This window comes from Lonchura striata, chromosome 9 (genome assembly GCF_050655825.1).
Source record: "Lonchura striata isolate lonStrDom1 chromosome 9, ASM5065582v1, whole genome shotgun sequence".
Taxonomy (NCBI): Eukaryota; Metazoa; Chordata; class Aves; order Passeriformes; family Estrildidae; genus Lonchura; species Lonchura striata.
Window position 1 is genome coordinate 18,012,086 of NC_140711.1, and position 23,595 is coordinate 18,035,680.

Sequence of the window (23,595 nt, forward strand, 5' to 3'; positions counted from 1 at the left end):
CATGTATTAATCAAGTGCAAAATTATTAGCAAAGCTGGCATTTAAAGGAGGATTCCAGTATTCATCCATCATTGAGATTACAGAGAGTAGCTCCCACTCCTTGGAGAAGGAGCTGTGTAAGCCAAGCTGACAGGCCAGGCAGAGCTGCCAGCACATCCACCCTGTGTGCAGAGATCAGGAACCAGGAAGCCGAGTTTGTCATTCTGTGACCAGGCTAGAAACACCACGTGCTGCTTTGCTAGGCTTGTGCAAATGCTGTGCATTGTTTCTGCAGCAATGGGGTCACAGCGTTATGCTGCCATGCACAGCTGCTTGCTAGACCCTGACTATATTTATCTGCTTTTTTTACAAGTTATTGCCAAACACACACTGTGCAAATTTGAATGAAAACTATGCCTGAGCACAGAAGAGAAGCTATTCACGTGGGGAGGGGGAGGAAGATGACAGCATATACCATCATCAGTTTTGTACTTGGGTAATTCAGGAACAGCTCCACATGCAACAAATACATTGAAGAGATAACAGAGATGGGTCATGTTCAAGTTTGAGGATCCCACTTGCCTCCTGAGTTCAGGAATCGTTTTCCACTCTGGACAACAGGATACTTGTCAGCCAGCCTTTTATCCGGCCAAATTAGTCCATCTGCTGCAAACACAACTTTGTGATTTGTTTCCTGAAATTTCTTTAGCAGTTCTTCAGGGCCTCCGGCAAAGATAACATCATAGCTTAAAAGGAAAGAAAATACATCTGTTAGGTTAGTTTCATTGTAATGTTTCTATGTTCAAAACAAGTCATTGGACTATTGAAATTTAAAAACCAAACAGCCCTTTAATTCTGAAAAATTGTTCAAATCATGTAAAAATTCTGTACCCTTCTAGGAGAGAAACTTCAATCAGTACTACTTATCAAATGTAGTTTCTCCTTCTGCTTTTTAGTCTTCCACATTTTGGACATTCTTTTTTCTTCCCATTTTGTTTATGTGAAATTCATTTTCCTATTTCAGGTATTTTGGTTATGTTTTTAAGAACAACAGTTTAAAATATCAAACTTTAACAGATGAAAAGTAGGACTGAAAGATGACTTAGATGAGTTTCACTGGGAAAATCTAGATGATCTTATTCCTACACATAACAGCACTGACTTTTCTGAAGTCTTAATCAAGAATATACCTAGATCTCAATGAAGTCTAATTGCCTATAAAACAACAAGGCATAGCTTTCTCCTTCAGCCTCTTTAATGTGCTGAAGACTTAACAAGGCTCAAAGTATCACAATACCTATTTATGAAGAAATTTACCTGCCTTTGAGTCACAATTATTATTGAGGATAAAGGTGTGGGGTTCATCTTTGGCTGTTAGACCCAGTCTGTGCCAATCTGCCTGGGTTTGGCCAAGGTCCTGTAAGAATGGAGCATCCCAAGCCTGGTAGTTTCATGTGGCTGAACCAAATCTAAATCAATGCCTGGTGGGCACAGGGGTTGGGAACACAACCACACAAACAAACCAATCCCCCCACCACGGGCAGGGATGCCACACACTAGACCAGCCTGCTGAAAGCCCCATCCAGTCTGGCCTGGAACTTGGAATTTGCCATGGATTGGGTATCCACAGCTGCTCTGGGTGACCTGTGCCAATGCCTCCCACTTCAAGGTTCACTTTGTACAGCATGAAGAATGTCACAGTGAAACTGGAATCACATCACAGATTAGTCTCTGGCTGAAGCAGCAGAATATTTTAATGGCAGTATCTCAGCCTTGCAGTTTCCTCATCTGAACACAGGAATATTCTTGCTCTACACCTTAAAAATTGAGAAATACTAGCCCTGATAACAGGCAAAGTAACGGCACAGCTACCAAAAACCAAGGTCTAACCTCAACCAAGACTTTTCTTGCAAAGCCTTTTAGCTGGGCTAACTACGACAGCAGCACCCACCTCTGCAGTACACAGAGCATTTTGTATTGCGAAGGATCACCCAGAAATAGTGCCAACAGATCAAACATTACTGACTTATGGTACTCCTTTATTACAGTTCTGAAATTATTCAAGATGTCATTTCTTCAAAGAGGATTTCATTAAATTGGCCTAAGAGAACCAAACAACAGCTGGCTTACAAATGTAAAAAATGTATTTTCACCACAAAGCCAAGTATAAACCCTGGAGAGGAACTGTGTTATGTATTCTATATAAGTAAGTGGTTTTCTGAAAACTCTGTTATATTTTTCTGATGCTTTGGCAGAAGAACGCATGAAAGAAATTGTATATTTTGGACCTTCCCCAGTTTCTCAAAAATTGCCTCTTTCTGCCCAAATTTACAGGAATGCGCTTCACTCCCTTTTCCATTCAATTTCTGTAGCCCAACTCAATGCCAGACCAAGCCTGTAGAACACACAAGAAACAGAAGACACGATGAAGACAGACAAAAAGATCTGTCTGAGGCTTTAACTTAATAGCTCATGGCAGGTTGTGCTTCGCCTCCGTTATCAGGGTAGTGCTGCTGCTGCTAGGACTTACAGCTGCAGGAAGGAACCAAACACCCTGGAACATTGCTTCCAAGGACTGTCATTCTGTGAAAGAAAGCCAAAGTTGAGCAACATGCTGGGCCAGCCACAGGCTCTGCTTGTGAAAGGGATATGCTACTTAATACAGCACAGTTTGTAAAAAAAAAAAAAGCAGCTCTAAACCCAGAGCTGAGCTGCTAAACTGCAATGGATATTATGCAGCTCTATTAATCCAGAAGGAACCTACACTCGCCATTAATGGTCAAGGCTCTCTTGTTGAGAGATGACTTACTCTCAGCACACTCTTCCTGGGCAGGACCTCCACCAACCTTCCACCCCTTGTTGACAGTATCCTCATCAGCTGCTTTATGAAGCTCCCACTTTTCTCTCCATGCAAAAGGAAAACTTCTTAACACCTATAAATGCACCATTTGCTTTGTTTACCTGCCCTGTCAGATTACATTTGGCCTATTCAGATCTCACCTCCTGCTGTAAGGGGGGATTCACTTTAGGTCTACACCACTAAAGCCATCACAAAACAGGTCTCCAGACTATCCTTGACAGTTTACACTGTTATTAAAGGTGACACAATTACTTACTTTAAACACAACTTCAAAATTTGACAGGGAAAAGGAGTGTGGACATATCCAGGAAAAAGCAGGCGTCCTTGGCAAGCAGGAACAGCTCAGATACTCTTTTATTTATTCTACATAAATCCTTCAAATTAAGTAAAAAGCAAGAAGAAAAAAAAAAACAAAGAAAAAAACCCCAGAAAATTTCCACAACCTAATCCCATTTCCTGAAGCTTCCAGATGGCAAATGCTTGGGCCTGGAATCCACCCCTCCCTCCCTCTCTTTTGCAGCAGCAGAGCATCCTGGCTATGCACCCTGCACTCCCAGCAGCACAGGGAAACAGCAGCAGAGACTCAGGTGCTCTAGAACTGACCATGCAATATTTGCATCCACAACTTCAACAATGAGAACTTGCTACTAATGGAACTGCAGGGTAAGAGCACAAAATACACCATAGTGCCTACTCGTGACTAGCAATGTCACAGACACAAAACTATTTTGTCACTCAGACTGTGTAGACTGTGTCCCCACCAGGACCACACCTTAACCATTTTGAGATACATAGAAAATATAAGTATCCCTTGGTTTCTGACAAATGTTAAAAAAAAATACAACAAAACAAACAACAAACTGAGAGGCTTCAAAATTCTTCCACAATACAAAGAGATATTTGTGAGAGTTCTGGATGAGCAGTCACAGCACCAACCAATTTATCCAGTCTGCATTGGCCATTAGCCAGTTCAATCTCAAATGGTCCAAAATAAACCAGAGGCTGGCTTGAGCAAAACCAAGCCTAATTTAAATAATGTTCCATCTGCAGGCATTTTGCTATCTACACATAGGTACAAGCTGTCCACATAAGAAGCTCAAACTATTTCCAGAATCCTGAGCCATGTAAAAAAAATGCTGGGGAAAAAAAACCTAAAAACTAAACCAAGAAACTAAGTTTGTTAAATAAACATCTCCCTAGAAATTACTTTCCTAGTTACAGTAAGCAAACCAGACATTTCCTTTCCCCACCCCCAAAATTAATATTCTAAATGCTTCACAATAAATATAATAAAAAACACTAGACGAAGAAAGGAAGTTCATGACATTTGTCTTTTCCAAACTTACTGCTACATTGATCAGCGTTTAAATTGCAAACCAGGATTTCTGGAAATGCAAAAGCTCATTAGAATTAAAATATAATGCTATAATCAGTAAACTGGCTTTTTCTCTCCTGTCTGGAATCAGTTCCACCAGCTTTAAACAAATGTATACTTGGCATTTTGGACTTCAGGAACTTGGGAGGCCTTAAATCCTGTGATTTTTCATGGGAAGATAGATTATGGCTTTTGCACTTCAACACACATGGTCCTCTGTACTCTCTCATCTGTGACAGCAGACAGCCTGCCCCTCTAGAGAGTAAATTATGATAGAGAAAAATTTGAGCTAGACCTTTGTACCAATGTGATAATAAATTTGCACATTTTACCACATAGGAAGAAAATAGTTATGAATTAGGATAATAAATTCAGAAACAAAAAAATTCAATGTAAGTACAAAACATTTGGGAAGTGCTTGTTTTATCTGAGCTGTAACAAAGAACAAAATCTTTGAAATTAACCTTTAAAAGTTTCAGTTCTTGTATGATTAGTAGGACAACACTATGAACAAACATATAATGTATTTACTTTTAGAAAGATTGTTTTTCCATTTAGCAAATGCAAAATTGAACAAGTCAATAAAAAAATAAATCAAAAAACTGGATGTGTACCTTCAAACCAGGTAACTTTTACAGACCTAAACATGCATAAAAAATATTCAGCATAATAAGCATCCCTTATAATGCTTATTTATAAATTAGTGAAAGTTATTTAGATTTTTTGCTTTCTAGGTATTTCTTTTACTCATCACAAGAGGTAAAATTGGAACAGAAAATTAAGTAACATATTTGAATTTGCTACCAGTTTAATAGGCTAGTCCAACTTTCCCAAAGTGTTAACTTATGCAAACCAAATTAACTTTCCATAAACTGCCAAGTGTCCAGCCACTTTGCCTTGTGATGATGTCTGCTGTGCAAAACCTGCCAAGCTCCTGCCTTGAAAAAGTGCCCCTAAGTTTCTTCAACTGTCAAATTTTAAATAAAGCAGGTTAAAAGCTGAAAGAGAATTCTGGAGCAGACATTCCAACATGACCTGGTAACAGCAGCATGGGTGAACTCATGCATAAATCCTCATAAACCCTACATGTTACTTTTTAACAGATTTACAGACGTAAGAGTTGTTCATAGTTCATGAACATGACTCTCACCAAGCTCACACTCAGCTACCCCTGCACAAGGCTGCCTGTCAGCCACTGGAGCTTCCTGTCCCTGATTCCAGACCTGGTCCCACACCTTCCCTGCAGTGATTATTTCAGATCTCTGACCCTGCCCTGATTAACATTAGTGTGGAAGAGCCTGGTGTCTGCTGCAAGCTGGATTCTGAGCTACTCTCATCGTGCTGCTGTCACAGGAGAAAAATAAGAGGAAGAGAAAAGCAGAGGGAAGCAACAGAGAAAGTGTGTTTTGAACACGTTTAAGCCCTACGATTTCTGTGACAGGAGAAGCCTATCTGGCCTGCAGGGAGGATGTTCAAGCATAGCTGTGCTATGAGCTATAATCTGGCACCTGCAGCAGCACTGTCTCTCCATGCTTCCATCACACAGCAAGCACAGGCACCAGGCTACATCTGACACCAAGACTCTTGTTTCAGCTCTCTTAACACAGACGTTCTCCTGTTAAATGCTTTCCTCAGGGAGCCATTTTCCAGCTTCCTTCATATCACTGTTACTTCATGGAACAAGATTATGCCTCTGGTCCCTACTGGACACTTTATTTCTGGAGCTGTTTTTGCTCCCCCCCATCCACACTCCCAGACTGCAGCCACATCCTGCTCTCACTGTAGCTTAACAGGGAGAGGACAAATGCTTGCCCAAAAGCCTGTCAGCTCCCAGCAACATTTTTTTACTCCCTGGATGCAGCAGAACTATGAACAAAAAAAGTAACAATTGCTCCAAAAGCAATCTACTATTTTTATGAATGAAGAAAAAAAGACGCCAACTCTCTCAAATAAAACAGCAAAGAACAAAAGCATATTGCAACTTTCAGCAAGTCACAGCAGCTACTTTTGCGTCTACCCAAAATAAAACAACGACAAGAAGCCAGGTTTGCTCACCATTCCACAAACAGTACAACCAAGTCCTCTTGATCAGCATAGCTTTCAATGCCTTCTTTCAGCAGTCGAACTTTCTGTCCTCCGCCAATAGAGTTGGGCAACTCACCACCTTTCCATTCTTCACCTTTTCCAAGAACCTGGAATAAGAGTAAAAAAAAAAGCCCCACTTTTTGCTAGTACCCAAACCTATGAGGCTTTTTTAAAGCACACCCTTATTGAAAACAGATGCTAAGGCAGAAGCAACACATTAAAGCATAGCAAGTCAGCACTTCCAGCATCGTAGGTTTTCCATGTCTGAAGCAACGTTCAGCACAATGACATCACTGCAAAAACATGAGAGAGACATTTCTTAACCAAATAAGAATCAAGCAATTGCCTGCTACTGCCATTTACTCAAATGTGTCTCCTTCAGGAAAAAAATAGAAAAAAAAAGCTAAGGATTGTTTAAAAATTTGTATTAGAAAAACATTCTGAATGCAACCTTTAAAATTCAATAATATCCCTTTAGGAACAGGAGGCACAAAAGATCTTGGTGGATTAGGGTATAACTAATTCAAATTGCAAGTTTTTGTACAAAAAGGAAAGGATAGGTTCCCCAGTACACAGTCACTACTAAAGCTGAGCTAAACATAAAACTCCTCCCCAACCAAGAACTATAGCAGATTACATGTCAAAAAAGGAAAAAAAAAAAAAAAAAAAAGCTGTTTATGTATTTTGAACATAAAGGTTTTGGAACATATCACGCATAGAAGAACTACATTGCATGATGTTTTGCACATATCTGCAAAGCTAAAAGGTATATCTGGAGCTCAGGCTGGTCAGGTGTTCTAGTACAGCATTATCATATTAAGAAAGGTTCTCTCAGTCCTCAAAATTCAGCAGTAGAAGTCAAGGACCCAAATAATTTCCTATTTATAGTGCAGGCACTGTGGTAAGTTAGAAGAAAAATTTCATAACAGCATCTGAATTCCTGGATTTTCTCTTGGCAGAACAGATTTGTGGGGAAAGTTTAGAAGGTTAGTGCCCTCCCTTTTTCCCAAGGTCATGCAGAGGCCAAGCTAAGTACGTGACATACAGAGGCATGGAGCAAGGCAGAAAAGGCTGGAAAGAATGATAGAAACACATTGTCCTCTCAGAAATTACAGGCTCCTGTGAAAGACAGAGAAATTTTCAGTTGTGAGCCTCCCTCCTTCCTTGCAGCAGTGTTCTAGCCTTGCTTAAGGAAAGTGATCCAAAGCCCTGGAGTGCAGTACAGCTCCCAGAAGTGCTCATACAAACAAAATCAGCCACACTGAAAAACGAGGCTCTGTGATAAAATGTGCCAGAACCTGTGAGTGAGGAGGATGCTGACCACAATAGCTACAAACTACTAAAGCAGCTCCTAAGGCAGTGGAAGCACTTCCCTGCCTTGGTGGTACAGAGAAGCATCAGCAGGTAAGCAACAGGGAGAGCAGCAAGTGCCCTTCCTGGCCCCAGCTCTGCTGTTGTTTCCTTCTGTCCCAGCACACAATGAAGCTAAGGCAAGGTCAGCTACCATTTACTGGTTCTGTTTTACAGCATGGACAGCACAAATATTTGGTACAAAACACACAATACCTTTACTGTGTAGTTGAAATGCTTTGCAGTTCGCATGAAACGGTGAAAGCCATCAGTTTCTTTAGTTGCTACAGTAAAGACTAGAAGTTTATCTGAGGAAGAAAAGGAAAGAAAAGGAAAGAACATGAATTAATATGCTTTCAGGGCACAGTTTGTGACATAATGAACAGCAATGAACTAGCTAAGGGGAATCTCATTCAAAGAGAGGAGGCAAATACGCTGCCACAGTATAGATGTGAGACATTACCAAACAACTGCTATGGGCAAGGTGCTGTATTTAAAATGATGCTCTGGAAGACAAAGCAAATAAGACTATCTACTCTGTAAACAATTAATTCAAGACACAAAAACAATTCTAGTGTAACTACTGGACAAGAAGAAATCTTCAAAACAAAATAACTTACTACTTTTCAGTCTGAGCTAATCCTGTTAGATCTTACCACAGGACTGAGTGGTGGTAAGAGAACTTCACCCAACCCCAGTAGGTCCCCTGAAAGCCAATAGTGCATACTCTTCATGAAAAGAAGTAAAAAAACCCAACCAATGAAACCTGTCCCTCAACAAACAGAGTTTAATGCTTTTAAGTCCTTGAGCAGAGACAAAAGGGAAAGGAGTTTGATTGGTTGTTTTTTATTCAGAGTATATGTACATTACAGCACCAATAATTTTGTGCTCTTATCACACACAGACAAGTGACCATGCAACCAATTTCCTCTTTACATTACACAGCTTTTAACACAGTTCGAACAGGATAATGAATTTCCACTAAAGAGCTTCCCAATTAAACTACTGAACAACATTTAGAACCCTATGCAATATGTTACATAATGAAACTAAATAATTTGAAGCTATAATAAGGTTTTATCCCTATCTGAAATCAAGTATTTAATCAAACCAGCCTGGATGTCAGAGTATATTGCAGCTTTCCCAGTTCAGGCCAAGTTCAAGCAATAGCTGTGCTCTAACCAGAGCCCATGAAATCAATCCTTACAATAAAATAAAATTAATCACCTATGATGAGTATTCCAGACAGAGTGCCTGTTTCTGCATTACTTGCCAAAAAAACATCTTCTGGATTTACCTTCCTCAAGCCAGTAACATGTGCAAGAAGTGTCTGCTATGGAAAACATTCCTATTAACTCTTCAGCGTCGTCCACCACCACAGGCTTAGCAGCCCTCAGACACCCAGGACATCATCCTGAGTGCATTCCACCCACTCACCACTTCCCGTTTTATGTGACAACAGCAAAAGTTTACACAAAAGATGACCCAGTTCCCACGTTGTAGAAGAAATATACCTTGCAACTTACTCATGTGATGCTCTGCAGCCAATACTTCAAGTGTATTGACTCAGGCAGAAATACCTGTCAGAATACAGACATAGTTTGTAGAGAAGCATAAAACCACCTGTTCTAATGAAATTCAAGTCTCTCTGAAGTACCCACCGCAGACAAACCCTGCAGACCAGTCTCAGGTGGCACTCGTACTGGTTCTACTGAAATACAGCTCAGATTCAGTCCTGGTCACCAGGTCACCTCCAGAGCATCCTGCCAGGTCTGCCAGTGGTCTGGCTGCACAAGCACATGTGATACTTTCTCTGCTTTTGCTAGTGGTCTCACTTTAAGGGTGTTCCTGACTCAGGTGGCGTTTCTGCAAATTGCAGAACGCTTGATCTGCTTTGTGACCTTGCTCTTCCCTAGACACTCTTTGAACAGGGGTAGCCTTTAAGCAGTGACAGCACCCTGTGCCCAGTATCTACACCACCAAAACCAACATGTGCCTTGAGCAAGGCTCCTATAATTTTATCTGACACTGCCCAAGTTCCTCAGCTACAGATGACATCTCTACCTGCCCCACTACACCAATTTTGTGGATTTCTCTCACATCCTGCTATTTCTTTTTTTTTTTTTTTACTTGGGTGGGGAGGTCTGTGAGGCATGTCTGTGAACAATTCTTTTCCTCAAAAGTCCTAGAGGCAATTTTAACTGCTAGCTCTACCAAGCCAGACACTCCTGCAATACAATATGTAACAAAGAAGAAACTGGAAATATTGTAAATTCTTCCATCAACTCAACTTGAACATCCAAAAATTTTGGAAAGCCAGATTTGGAAAATAATTTGCTCCACCCCCTTAAGTGCTAGAAGACTTTTGTAGCAAAGACTCAGAAGAAAATTACCCAAACACATCTCAAAAGGACAGGAGGACCTCACAGTGCCATGAGTTCACAAGTACTCACAAAGACATAAACAGAGCAATAATGGTTCAATACTTTCCAAAGGTATTACAAAGATCACACAATTTCAAGTAATTCTACTGAAATCACCACAAAATGAATAAAAAACATTGTATCTTAGACCATGACTAAAACAGAACTAAAGGCAGAGGAGGGTTTTCCTCTATGAAGGAAATTAAGACTACTTTTTGTTCAAGCACCACATTTTCAAATTACAGGGAACTGGAAAAATCTGATCATACCAGAATTGTATCATCAAGCCAACTGGATTCATCATTAAAAGTTTTCTAGGTGACCAGACTATAACCACGGAATTTGGTTTGAAGTAGGCATATTTCACACCTACACATTGCTAAGAAATGCTAACAGCAAAGATCTCAAAAATCTGTACTTGACAACATGATGTAAATGACAGAATGTGGGCTGCATCAGATTCCTTCCACAGTTACTAAGTCAAAGAAAGTTTAAACTAACATACAAGTACAGTTTGGCAAGCAAAAAATAATCTACTGTTCTTTATGGGATATTGTTACTCTCTCTTAATGGAACACACATTATTCATGTATTTTAAGATTCACTATTGAGTCTGGTATGTTACTTGACTTTTGTAGAACAGGAGGAAAGAGAATAATGTGCCAAATCATAAGGGATTTCAAGCTGAACAATACAAAATGAAGAAAGCTGAGCAGGCAAATAGTAAAGTTTATACTGATATGAAATGGTAAAAGAGGCTGTACTGCACCAACAGACAAAGAAGCAATCTAAATAGGCTGCCAGACTGGGGTTTGCAAACAGCCACAGAACAAAAGAAAGGTATTTTAAAGGTATTATTTACATGAGAAATGTTTTCTTTTTAACATGCATACCCATGGTCTTTTTTTTAATTAGACTTGAAGAAGTTTAAGAGGCTTTATTTTATGTCTTTGTTGCACCACTGACTTTTAAGTGCAGGTGGTACTTAATTTTTTAAGTGCAGCAGAGCTGTAATTATAGCATTCGAGAAGTAGTTTCTTTCTAGATTACTTAGTCTTCACTGGGGCCTCTTTTGTTTTGGATTGTTTGGTTTTTGTAGTGGTTTGTTTTTTGATTTTTTTTAAAGCTGTGTCTGACCAAAAAGCATGCTTTCATTCTATATATAGTATAAACAGAGAGACAATGGAAACTGCAGTAAATGATAGTTAACTTGGCACATTATATAGAGTATATTAACCAAATGAGGAAAGCAGAAGCATTCTCCTCCAGCTAATAAAAATATTACCCTAGTTCCTGTAGGTTGCTTTGACTATATTTAGATACGGCAACTTGCACATTTCACTGCCAGATTTCCACTTAATGTAGCATGGGAGATCTGTTTCTTCCGGTGGAAGTGAGTGAAGAGAATGTTTCTGTCCACTAAATACTTCTGCTAATTTCTTTTCAACTTCATTCACTTTGAAAAATCTGCTCTTTGCTTACTACATTTAGGTACAACAAGTTCTTGGAACACTTATCCCAGCTGTGTGTAGCAACATGGATACAAAGTGACTCTCATGATCTCACAGCAGTGTCAATGTGAAGCGCAACACTCCCAAGGCAGTATGTTCATCCAAGTGTCATTTCCATTTCAGGATGTGCTCAGCTATTTCAGCTGCTGGGCCCACAGTGTCCCTGGGCACAGAGCAGGTTTGGCCCCAGCACACCCTGTGGGTGCAGAGGTTCAGGGCTGCACCAGAGAGGCTGAGTGAGTGCCCAGAGCCCCCAGCAGCATCCCTGTCTCCAGCTGTGCACTGAGGACCCAGGCACAGCAACAGAAGAATGTCTGCAATTACTCAGACCCCAAGCTGCCACTGCAGCCTGGTACTCCCCAGTGAGAGCACTGCAAAATCCCCACAAGGAATTCCAGCTGCAGCTAGACACCATTCCTGCTTCAGCATCCCCTCCTCAAACTCCCACCCTCCACCGGGGTGCCCACCCCAAGGAGCTCTGCCGTGTGATCCTACACACAGGCTTGAGCTCTGCAGTCCAACCCTGACTATCCACCCCACACAGGGACAAATACAATCTTGGGAGCATTCTCTAACAGGAACAGCATCCTCAAGGGGCAAACTTCCATGAGACCAGGAATACAGTGCTCCCCCTGCTTCCCACTTGCAGGGTGCTGAGATGCCACGGAGGGTACGGGCTGGCAGCTCCCCCACACACAGCCTGCACCTTGGCACTCACCCAGGGGATTGCTGAGCTTGGCATTTATTTCCACAAGTCAGACTGTGTAAAAAGGAAATGTAAACCCTATGCTGAAGTTCGACAGGAAGGCATGGAAAAAAATCTCCCAAGAGCTCCATGCCAGGTATGTGTTCGGTTACCAGGACGAAATTGTGTCAGACAGATTTCCGATAGTTACACCACAAAACAGCTGCTCTATTTTGAAAACAAGCCTGAGAGGGCACAAGTTTAGCCAAGAAAAGTATATCCAGTGACTTTCAGAATTCATTTTTACATGCAAATTAGAAACCCTCTAGCACACAAGCTGTGAAAGACAACAACACTGCAAACTGAGAACATGCAGCGCATTAAGAAATCCAGCAAAAGTTTATAAAAACAACTCACTTTTCTAGTCTTTTTTTTTTTGCTTCTACCTTCAGGCACCTGACTGCATGATAAATATTTATTTCCAGAAAGAAGATCAGTAAACCAAAGGCTTTGCCTTCAGTGAATTGCCTGGCAAGGTCTAAGCCAGGAATTGCTGTGGCAGGATCGCTTTAAGTAGCGGTGACCTTTCTCCTTGTATCCTGGCAAAGAAGCATGCAAAGAACTACAGTCATTCCTCACACACCCACATGGTTCTTATTTATCTTGAATGAACACTCTCAGAGATTACTACATAATTTCTACCAGGGGTTGTGGGCACTGGTATAGTAGCTTCAGAGCAGCCAAAACAGAGGATATTGCTCACAGCCACACGGAACTTGACATTTAGTCCTTGGATTCAAGTACTACAGACTTCTCTGGAGGAGAAGTGAGCTGGAAGATCAAAGGACATCTGTTCATAGTACCACATTATGACATTAAAATCTATCTCTATCTTTAAAACTAGTGGCTTATAGTGGTAAACAAATTATGTTTGGAACTTGTAATATGTTCTTACCCATATTCTAGTATCTACATAAAACAGCTTACTTTCCTGTTTGCAGATTACATCCCACCCTGAGCTGCTCAACACAGGAATGATTGCTCATTTAATGGAAAGATTGATACCCAAAGTCAGTTATTACAACATGCAAAATAAATCAACAGCAAGCCATGAGTTGCTAGATATCACAGAAAAGGCTTGAAAATTGGAAGGATACTAGGAATATTTCTGTGGGTTTAAGAAAAAAACCACACAAAATGGAAAAGAAAGGTCTGGTAGTACTAAAGCATAGGCTGGACAGATACCTGGAAGAAGCACATGGATGCATCCAAGCTCATTGATAAAGCTGTGTAATTATCTACTATGTCTTCTGAATCTCTGGTAATGTGGGAAACCAACAGGATATAGTTTCCCACAAAAACAAACAAAAAAGAAAAATATAAAAAGGAAGGAAAAAAACCCAAACAAACTCCAAGCAAAGCACAGGCTTGATTCAGCATGCCTTGACACCTCATAGAAGCACGCTTCTCTGTCATTGGAGGAACGCACTAAAGCTCAACACAACTGAAAAACTGTTTTCAGGGTGGATTCCTCTTGTCAAACTTAAAGAGCACAAAACCCAATTCCTCCACATGCTTTCATGGCAAGCTGAAGCTCTGCAGTTAACTAAAGAATCACCAGTGGTGCCAACAGCAACCCTATTTATATGGACTCAGACTGTACGTTCAAAATCCCAAGAACCATTAAGTCAGCTAAAATACTGCAGAACACTTTCAAAATCCAGGTCTTTTAGCACAATACAATCTTACAATTATCACTGACAAAGGCAATATTAGACTTTACAAAAAGCAGTCTGGATTTTTCATTATGAATAGGATAGTTTATTGCCTAAACTTAGGATTCTGCATCAAAATATTTGAAAATCTGCATACTCTGAAAAGATGTTAAACAGCTGGAGATGGGAAAAACCCATCATATACAACGTAACCATGATTATAAGTTACAGCTACAGACATATGCTTGGTTACTGTAATCCAGCAGCAAACAAAGATCTTAAGTATACAATGAGAAAAAACACAAACTATATGCATATGTATATGCACATGCAGTGAGAGCTTATGATGTACATAGGCTCAAAAAGTATGAAGCCAACAGAAGAGTTTCTGATCAAATAAAACTTTTGGCATAAATAGAGAAAAGACAGAGCCATCCGACAGCTGTTTATTTTCCCCCTAGGATTCTTTAGAAACACAACAATGTGCTGAAATAGCAAACATGGTCCTCTTCTTTTCTCAGGAAATAAATTTGCATTACACTGCAGGAGGGGGAAAGATGACTGGGGCATAAAACAATACTACTTCATACTTGGGAGTCCTGAAGTTTTTTTAATCTGATCTTTATACAATGCAGTCATCTTCCGCTCTGCACAGAGCGCTGCTGCATGCCTCCACTCATGCCACAGTTCACTGCTTCCCCGAGAGGCAGACTGGTTTCAAAGTCCCACTAACCACAGCCATGATCACATAATATGATTGGATTCTCTGCACTTCAGTAGTATGGTTATATTGATGCTAAAAGCTGTCCTTGAATGGGAGATAAAATATGTTTGAAAAGCTCACAAAAGATCATAAAGTGCTGCAAGTTAAAATAAACAAAAATTATAATTAATTAACAGATAGCAAGAGCAGTCATGGATTGCCAAACACCTAGTGCATACTGATTCTCTATACCAATATAATTCTTCTGTGAAAGAGAAGATTTTCTAAGAACCAATGCCTTTAAAGGCCAGAATTTGAGGAAACTGACCTTACTGTACAGACCTCAGTTTGATCTGTTTTCCTCTATATGACAAATCTCCCTTTAATCACTGCACTTCTATGCATACATGTCTTACTGCAAAATACAGACAGTAACACACACATTACTTTTGTAATTTTCAAAAACTTAAAAGATATTCTTCTTGGCCAGCTACTAACAGATTTGCAAAAATTTTTCTTTTGATGGTATAAAGTTATTGCAGAACTCATGAAGGTATACAGGTGTCACCTCTGCTACCACCTACTCTTTATACTGATTCAACCTGCAGAAAAAAAAAAAAAAATCTCTCTTTAAGCCATTGCAAACAGTTTACAACCACAGCTGGCATTTATGGTTATTATTGGCATTTAGTAGGATCACTCAATGCATGGGCTGTCTATGGATAATGCTTCCTGTGCTTTTCCATGTTATCTATAAACCTTCCTGAGGTTACTGAGCCATAGCTGGCATTGAAGCTGCCAACTTTCCCAAGCCAGGGAAGAGACCTAAAAAAGGCGAGAAGCTTTCAGGAGCACTCTAGGGAAAGAAATACACCAAGTACCGTTTCCACTTTCAAATAGCTGGTACTGCTGCAGCTTCCTCAGCCACAGTACCTGCAGCCTGTTACAGGGTTCTCCCTCTTCTCATGTGTTCTACAGGAACAAAGAAGCCGAGCTAGCAAAAACACATCCTTACACTAAGCAGGAGCTGCTCTCAATTTTCTCACAGTAGAGAATCTATGTCAGATTAACACTTGCTAATCACTGCGTTAGCAGTTGCTAACACAGCCCCTGAACAGGACACTACAATTTTTTTCTTTTCTTTTCTACAAACTGAAATTCCCTCAGGCTTTAATTCACAGCTCGAAGTGGTGTGAACAGGCATTTTCCTCTTTCATGCAGACTGACTCAAATGGCAAGTGTACAGAGCTGCTGCTCACTGCTGTCTTTTATCACATTGTTTCTGATGTCACACTGATACAGCAGCTAAAACAGTTTCATAAAAATGATCAAACGTGGAACAGAGACAGTTCAAAACCAATTATATAAAAAATTGTGACACACAAATCACAGGTCTTTATCCATACCTACACACACATTTAAAGGTTAGCAGGAACTCCCAATATAAAACTGATTTCAGGAAACATTTGAAAGCTGATTATGTCTCAGCTCTTAACTTTCTTTTCATTCAGTAGTATTGAATATATAGTCAACAAGAGCTCATTAAGAACTGTATGTGCACTCATCAATCACGCAAGTCAGCCCTTGGTGCAGCACTGGCCAGTGCTCAGGCCTGCACTCACTCTAATGCAAGATTTCCTTGTTTTCATAGTTAAACAAGCCAAATACAAGCAGCAGGAAAGTGTTTTTCCATCAGCTTCAGAGGACTTGGATGAGACTCTACCTACTGAGTCAGCTATTCTCTAGTAAAGCAAAGATAAGACAAGTTCCTATTTCCCAAATTAAGAAAAAAATTAAAATCGACTGTTTGTAAATGACATCATTGCCATGCATGAAGGAACTCCTAGCTGCCTAACTTCCTGACAAATACAGAACAGATCAGGTTGCAGCTGTTTATGGGTGCCCAAATAGAAATGAAACCACAAACATCTTGAGAGGGAGTGGATGGAATCATGGCACAGGCTGTGTCTTGTCTGAATGCACAGCTTGGACAGCCTCGCTATAAACTGTCATCAGGGCTGTGCAGCTGAGAGCAGGACACAATTAGCATCAGCTGGCTGAGTGAGAAAGTTTACTCAGCTTCTGCCTTTTTGCAGCCTTGCCCTCTCTTGTCTCTCTCATAAATATGTATCAGCAAAAGAGCATGTTCCTTCTTGGACTGTTGTTTAACAAACCCAGCTGTTTAAACAGAAGCAGTCACACACAGCACCAGGCATTGCTTTAGTCAATCTTTTGACAGCTAATCAATCCACCAATGAAACTCAGCAGTTAAGATTTGCAATAATAGTTTCTCCTTCAACTAGTCTTTAAAAGAAATAAAAAAGAGGAACTGAGCTGGAAGTGGGGCCATCCTGAAGACCCACAGCTATCCTTCACCATCCTTCATGCCTGCTCTGTAGTTCATGTTGTAAGCAGATGCTACCACCCAGATCAGTCAGTTCATTTGAAAAAGCTGCCCTACAGCTTCACATCTGGCTCTCTGTCCAAACACTGGACATATAAAATTCTTCACACACATCACACTACCCCAGAAATAAAAAATTTTAAAAACCCTCATACTTTTCAAAGTTCCCTGTTCTGTGTGAACAAGAAAATCAAAATCCACACTTGTGCCCTGTCCTGTACAACTCAGTCCTTCAAATCATGAAAAAAAACTCTGTCCTACTTGTGACACAAGACACCATGACATGGCATGTATGATGTATATTAAATGGTGTTTTTAACATCATACATTTCACCCAGCAATTTCAGGTATCAAAGTTATGAGCCTTGTTCTGATCCAACACAATGGCTTTACAGTGAACTAAGGCAAAATTAAGTAAAATGCTTACAAAGACACTATTAAAGTATTATGTGAATTACAAAATTAAACAATCTAATTTTACTTAAAAAAAAGGAAAAAATTAAAAGATCAATGCTATCAGATGTTGATTAGTTTCTACACAGCTGATATCAGGAAGAATGGTCTCATTCACCACATTAAAACAGAACTACAGGTACAGAATCCATTCTCAGAGGAGCGGCACTTGAACAACAAGCCTATTTTTGTCTAGCATTTTTTTGCCTTTGTTTCCTTACAGTATGTTTCCATTAATTACAAATACTGCAGCTTTAAAAACATACTTGCTCCTCCCTTACAAAAACAGCTATCTGGGATAAAACTGCGACCTTATGTACTTAGTCTCCTTATCATCAGTATAATCCATATTTTTAAAATCAAACTCACCTTAAGGAAAAAATTGAGAAGCAGTTCTATTAATCCTAAAGCTACCTGTAGTGTCAGGCTGTGCTTGTAAGCATGTATTCCTTGAGAGTTAAGTGTCATTTGTTCTCTAGAGGTACATTACCACACATAAGACACAAACCTGCTGCTAATCTGCTTGGTCAAGCTGTATTTTGTGCTGGAGACAATCCTGCTACTGTTCAAATTAAGAGGGATCAAAAATATTCTTCTCTTTCCAACCTGTTTGCAACTGGTCCCTCAAAAACTATAAAAAATAACATTAGAAACAAAAACGCCCTTACTGCAACCACACTTACTCCCCATGACAAGGGAAATCACTTAAATAGCGTGTCAATTAATTTGTAATTCAGACTGCAATTCAGACAAAGGGAAATATACTGCTTTTGATTACACAGTGCAATAGTGCTAATTCAACAGACAAACTAAACACTTCCCCATGAAAAGATGAAGTCACTTATGCTTAAGTAAGTGAAGGAAAAAGCTAAAAACTTGCCCATAAATGATGACTCCCTAGAATATGCCAGCAACATAAAGAAAACCCTGAGAAATAATGTTAGTTTAGATCTTTGACAGAAATATATTTCACACAAAACACCTCTGGCTCAGATAAATATAGCAGTCATTCCACTGTGCCCCTTCAGTGCAATTTACAGCAACCAGTGCTGATGAAAAAGGTCTCCTTGCTTTAACTGAAAATGCATTTTACAATCAAAGTTACAGTAACTCCAGTGTGTATCAGAGCAAAGCAACGACACATCCAACCCTGTGGTGTACTTCCACAGCTTAATTATTACCTTCCTCTATGAAAAGAAAGAAAAGCCTGACCAAATAAATCTAGAGGTTTTTGTGTTTGTTTTTTGCCAAAGAGACAGGCATTGAACAGCCTCTAACCCAAGTGCTACGGAGAACTCAGACTGCAAACACTGGGTGCCTTCAAGGATGAGTATTTGCTGAGAAACAATACATGATGAAAGTACAACTTTGCCGCTCTGCACCTCTACCATAATGTTTGCTTATTTTTAACTAACTCCAAACACCCATACCTCCCATTACACACTGTTTCATTTGCCAGTCACTATTAATTTCAAAGCTAGAGGCTAAAGATATCTCCATGAGTAGGTAATTCCCATCTAAGTGGTAGATGGGTACCTGCATGATGTGCTCCAGACAGGTAACCCAAGCACTGCCTACTGCACAGCCAGTTCTGGGTTCATCACCCTCTGCTTTTCCCCTTCTCCTCTAAGGAGCAGCTTTTTCATACAGTCCTCACAAAAAGGGTACAAAACTCCCAAGAGATCTAGAGTAGGTTTTTTCACAACACAGGTTTACGTAGCAGCTTTAGGTACTGTGGTGACAAGAGGAGACAGAAATAGCAGCAGTAAAGAGGCAAGAGACAGAAAACTGAGCAGAGGCAGGCACAGAGAACTGTGCTTATGGCCTCTCCTTCCCCTAGCATGCCAAGTCCGTCAGCACTTCTAATAAGTATGTCAGGATGGCTGAATGACTACATTTTCTTGTTTGGGCCCCACAGGTAACCCAGAAGGAAAGGCCTATCGATCGCTGTCACTCAGATCACTTAGGCTGAGCCCAAATTAACAGAAATGGCAGCAGTACATGCTGTAACTCAAAGCAAGTCCTCGCAGAGTTAGACCAGCCAGCAATTACTGCTTGAATCACTTGTGACCAGCACTTGAGGACACTGGGGTGGAGGAGAGCCCGGTGGCTCGGAGCGCTCTGGAGCCAGCTGAGCCGCCACGCTTCCCAGCCCAGCTGCTCTGGGAAGCCACCCAGGCTGCTGGAGCCCCCGGCCACCCCTCCTGCTCCGGGAGGGCACACAGACAGCCAAAACCATGGGGCCTGCTTCAAACCAAACCGTGGGGCCCGCTTCAAACCAAACCAAACCGTGGGGCCCGCTTCAAACCAAATCATGGGGCTCGCTTCAAACCATGGGGCCCACTTCAAACCAAACCGTGGGGCCCGCTGGCCGCCATCACAACCGGGGCCCGACGCCTCAGCGCGGCTCCGGCCGAGCCTCCACAGCCGCTCCGGGGAGCGGACTCGAAGGCTGCAAAGTCATTTTCCATGCAAACAGCTGATTGATAAAACATCCTAGGTGAGAACATCATTTACATCTGCTGCCAAGAGAGTGTCTGCCTCTCGCACAATCACAAAAGTTGTTTCCTCTGACTTTGTGTGTCACAATAAGCAATCTGCAGGCAGCAAGCGCGGTGCAATGAAAATATTTCAGCACTGATGTTTTAACACAGAAACTTTTGCATCTCCAGCACACAGGAGCCAGTGTTTCAGAGCTCAACAGTGCTCTTCTCTGTGACTGCCTGAAACATAACCCTGTGGCCAAGGAAGGAGCGCAGAGGGATTTCTGCAAACGCATTTAGCCACAGGGCCGCACTGATTGCTCTCTGTAAGCAGTGCTGCGCAACAGGCAGCCCTCCTGAAATCACTTTTCTAAGCCTTTCTAAGTAAGGCCTTATTAAGAATAAAGATGCAGCTTGTCAGCTGGCTCCAGATAGTTTTGTTAGAGCTTTTGTAGCAAGTATGCAACACTAATGGACTGCAGTAAAAACTGACATGTAAATTTGTGTCTTCGCCAGCTGTTTTTACACCGAATTGTACAAAGTATCAAGAAACTAGAAATTGACAAACAGATTTCTAGAAATAAGAGGCACCATAAGGTCTGTGCTTCTTCAAGTAATACAGCACAGACTTAAGGAAAACATTTAAGGGTTAAAACTGGAATAAAAACAAGTAACACAGCAGGCAGTGTCTGAGGTCAAGAAACTACTCTCAGAGTGGTTTCAGTTCAGCAGAGATTGCTACAATTCAGGCTATTCGTGTCTAAATTAAAAATAATTAAGGTCTTGCTGCATGAACACCTTACCAGTACACCTACCAGTGCTTTCTTGCACTGTAACTTCCATAGAATCATTTTTATTATTGATACAGACAAAGCAGTCTATTTTTGGGTTGCTGAATCATACATTGCTGTCTGGAATAAGGACTCTGCTTTGCACACATTTGAAAAGCAGAAGGATTAAAGAAGCATCCTTACCATGTCAGCTATTAGTTTACCAGCCTGAGAGCCCATATTTCAAGTGCACAGCTAAAACATTATTTGAACAGTTACATTTGCAAGAATAACTGCTTGCCATAACTAATTTCCAAAGAAGTTCAACTTACAATCTCACTGCCCTGAAAACAGGGATAGGAGCTCAACTTTTTGCTCAAACCTGTCCCGGGGGGTGCATTCTGAGGGGCAGCAAAGGCTGAAGGGTATTGCTCACACCTCCCCAGCACACAGAAACCACATCATAGCCTTCAGAGAAATACTCTGAATGACCAGAAGTAGCAAAGTATTACAAAAACTGGAAATTAGACCTTCATTGAGTAGTCTGATATTCTTCAACAGCATTTTAAATTATTATTATTTTTATACTACTTTTATTTTATTATTATTATTATACTACTTTTCAACTAAATCAGTAGTTTTAACATCAAAGTTAGAACCTACTGACAAAACTTGCTGCTCAAATAAAGAAGCCTCCTTGTTCACTCCAGAAGAAATTAAGCTAGATACTCAGAATAAGTTGATAACTCTTGAGAAAACAAGACAAGAAATGAAACTATTTTGGATTTCATGTGATAATAATGTAGTGGGATGAAATACCTTTGTATGCCTAGAATAGAAATCAGAAGTACAGACTCTAAACAGCATTATAGCAAAAAATAGGTTTCAGCATATTGTTGGATATACATGTACTTGGACACCTCTCTCTGAGGGAATTTCCTGTATACATTTCTTCATTTTACATGCTGAAGATAAAATCTCTTTCTATATCCTGGCTCCTTGAAGCGAACACCACTACACGAGTGAAAGGTAGAGAAGGCTCTGCAGGACGGGAAGGGGCACTGGAGTCTCCAGCTGACTTTTGCACGAAGTAGGAAACCTCATCAGCGGTTGCTCAAGTTCAGAGAAGCAGTGACTGATGCTATTGCTCCTCCGAGCACTGGAAAAATATGTTCACCAACACCTTGTCTCGTGGAGACGGGAGAAAAAGGGCGGGGGAGCAGGCAACAAGAAACTTTAGGCGTCTCAATTCCCCTTAAGGAATCCTTTTTCTTTTTTTTTTTTTTTTTTTTTTCCCTTAAGTGGAATTAGGCATCTATGAACTCCTGGGCGGGTTAAGATAGTTTCATCCGAGCGGTTCGTCTCGACAACAACCCGGGGAGCGCCGAGCCGCCCCGCATTACCGTGCGGGGCAGGGAAGGGCCGGTGGGAAATAAATACATAAAAATAAATAAATAAATAACCCGGCGAAGCGGCGGGTCCCAGCGTTCCCTTCCTGGCGGATGTTCCGAGCCGCCAGGCACAAAGCGGCCGATGCCGCCCGGCCAGCAGCGCATCCCCGCCGCCCGCACACACCCACGCACCTCCGGCGGGCACGGCCAGCGCACCCCGGCCCCCGCACCGCACCGCACCCCGGCCCCCGCACCGCACCCCGGCCCCCGCACCGCACCCCGGCCCCCGCACCGCACCCCGGCCCCCGCACCGCACCCCGGGCCCCGCACCGCACCCCGGCCCCCGCACGGCGCTCACCTGCGGGGCCGGGGCGCCGCTCCGCCGCCGCCGGCAGCGCCAGGGCCAGCAGCGCCGGCAGCAGCAGCCGCGGCCACCGGGAGCCGCTCCTCGCCATCTTCGCCCTCCGCACCCGCCGGCGGCCCGCGCCACCAGCCCCCGACAGCGGGGGAGAGGGGAGGCGTGGAAAACGAGACGGGAGAAGGCGCCTGGGGAGCGCGGCGGGCAGACAGCGCTCCTCCTCCGCGGCGGGCAGGAGCGGCGGCGCTCCCCCCGCGCCGGGCTTTATTCGGCGGTGGGAGGGCACCGGCGGCGCAGCAGGAGCCGCTGCGGGCGCACGGTGCCGCCGCCGCCGCCGGGGAGGGGCGAGCGGCCAAGCCCCGCCTCGGCCCCGCCGCGGGCGCGGCGCTGCACAGGCGCGGCCGCGGGGATGGGGCCGGCGGCGGGCGCTGCCGGGGTCCGGCCGTGCCAGCCGGGTGCGGGGAGCGCTCCCGTGTGCCGTGCCAGCAGCCACGCTCGCCTGCCCCGCCGGACACTGGCTCAGTGCTTTCGTTGGCCGTTATGTCCCGATAAACGAACACGCGATTTTGTGAGTACCTGAAGCCGCTGCGCCGTGTGCCCATAGAAAGGATGCGACCCCTCCGCCTGTGTGCCCTGATGGCATCGGGAGCGCACCGCACATCCGCTCTGCTTAAGAAGAACGCGTCTGTCAAAACCTCCATCGCCTCAGCATTCAGCTGACTTGGTTCGTTTGTCTAATCCAAACACACAAGACTGACACATTGTTACCATTAAATAGCCAAAAAAATCACTACAGGCAAGCTCGGTGATAATAAAGAAAGTGTACTGGCCCGCCTTCACTCTTTCTTATTGTGATACAAAGCATATGCAAAAAAATACCATGAATGTTTAAAAGTGACATAAAATTTTAAAAGCAAATGTCAACCTACTGGAATCAGTGAAGATTTACACCTTGGAAATACTATTTGAAGACCAAAGGCATAATCCAAAACAAAAATTAGTGGTGAAAGTAAGATTCATGTATTTGAGTTCCACATATATAACCATCAA

General features: G+C 42.1%; 1 protein-coding gene across 3 annotated transcripts in view; it reads right to left on the reverse strand.

The window, feature by feature from the left end:
• PLOD2 (procollagen-lysine,2-oxoglutarate 5-dioxygenase 2) overlaps positions 1–23,221 on the reverse strand; it is a 50,247-nt gene extending 27,026 nt beyond the window's left edge. For 2 of the 3 annotated variants that reach the window (XM_021536914.4, XM_021536913.4), the window contains exons 1-4: positions 22,546–22,659; positions 7,866–7,957; positions 6,270–6,406; positions 562–725 (exon numbers count right to left, since the gene is read on the reverse strand). In XM_021536914.4, the coding sequence (XP_021392589.3) occupies positions 562–725; positions 6,270–6,406; positions 7,866–7,957; positions 22,546–22,642 (490 nt within the window). In that variant the 5' untranslated portion in view covers positions 22,643–22,659. Of the gene's footprint in view, positions 1–561; positions 726–6,269; positions 6,407–7,865; positions 7,958–22,545; positions 22,660–23,121 lie in introns of those variants that run through there. The other variant, XM_085587166.1, reaches the window with a different exon arrangement.
• Between the last annotated feature and the right edge of the window lie 374 nt (positions 23,222–23,595).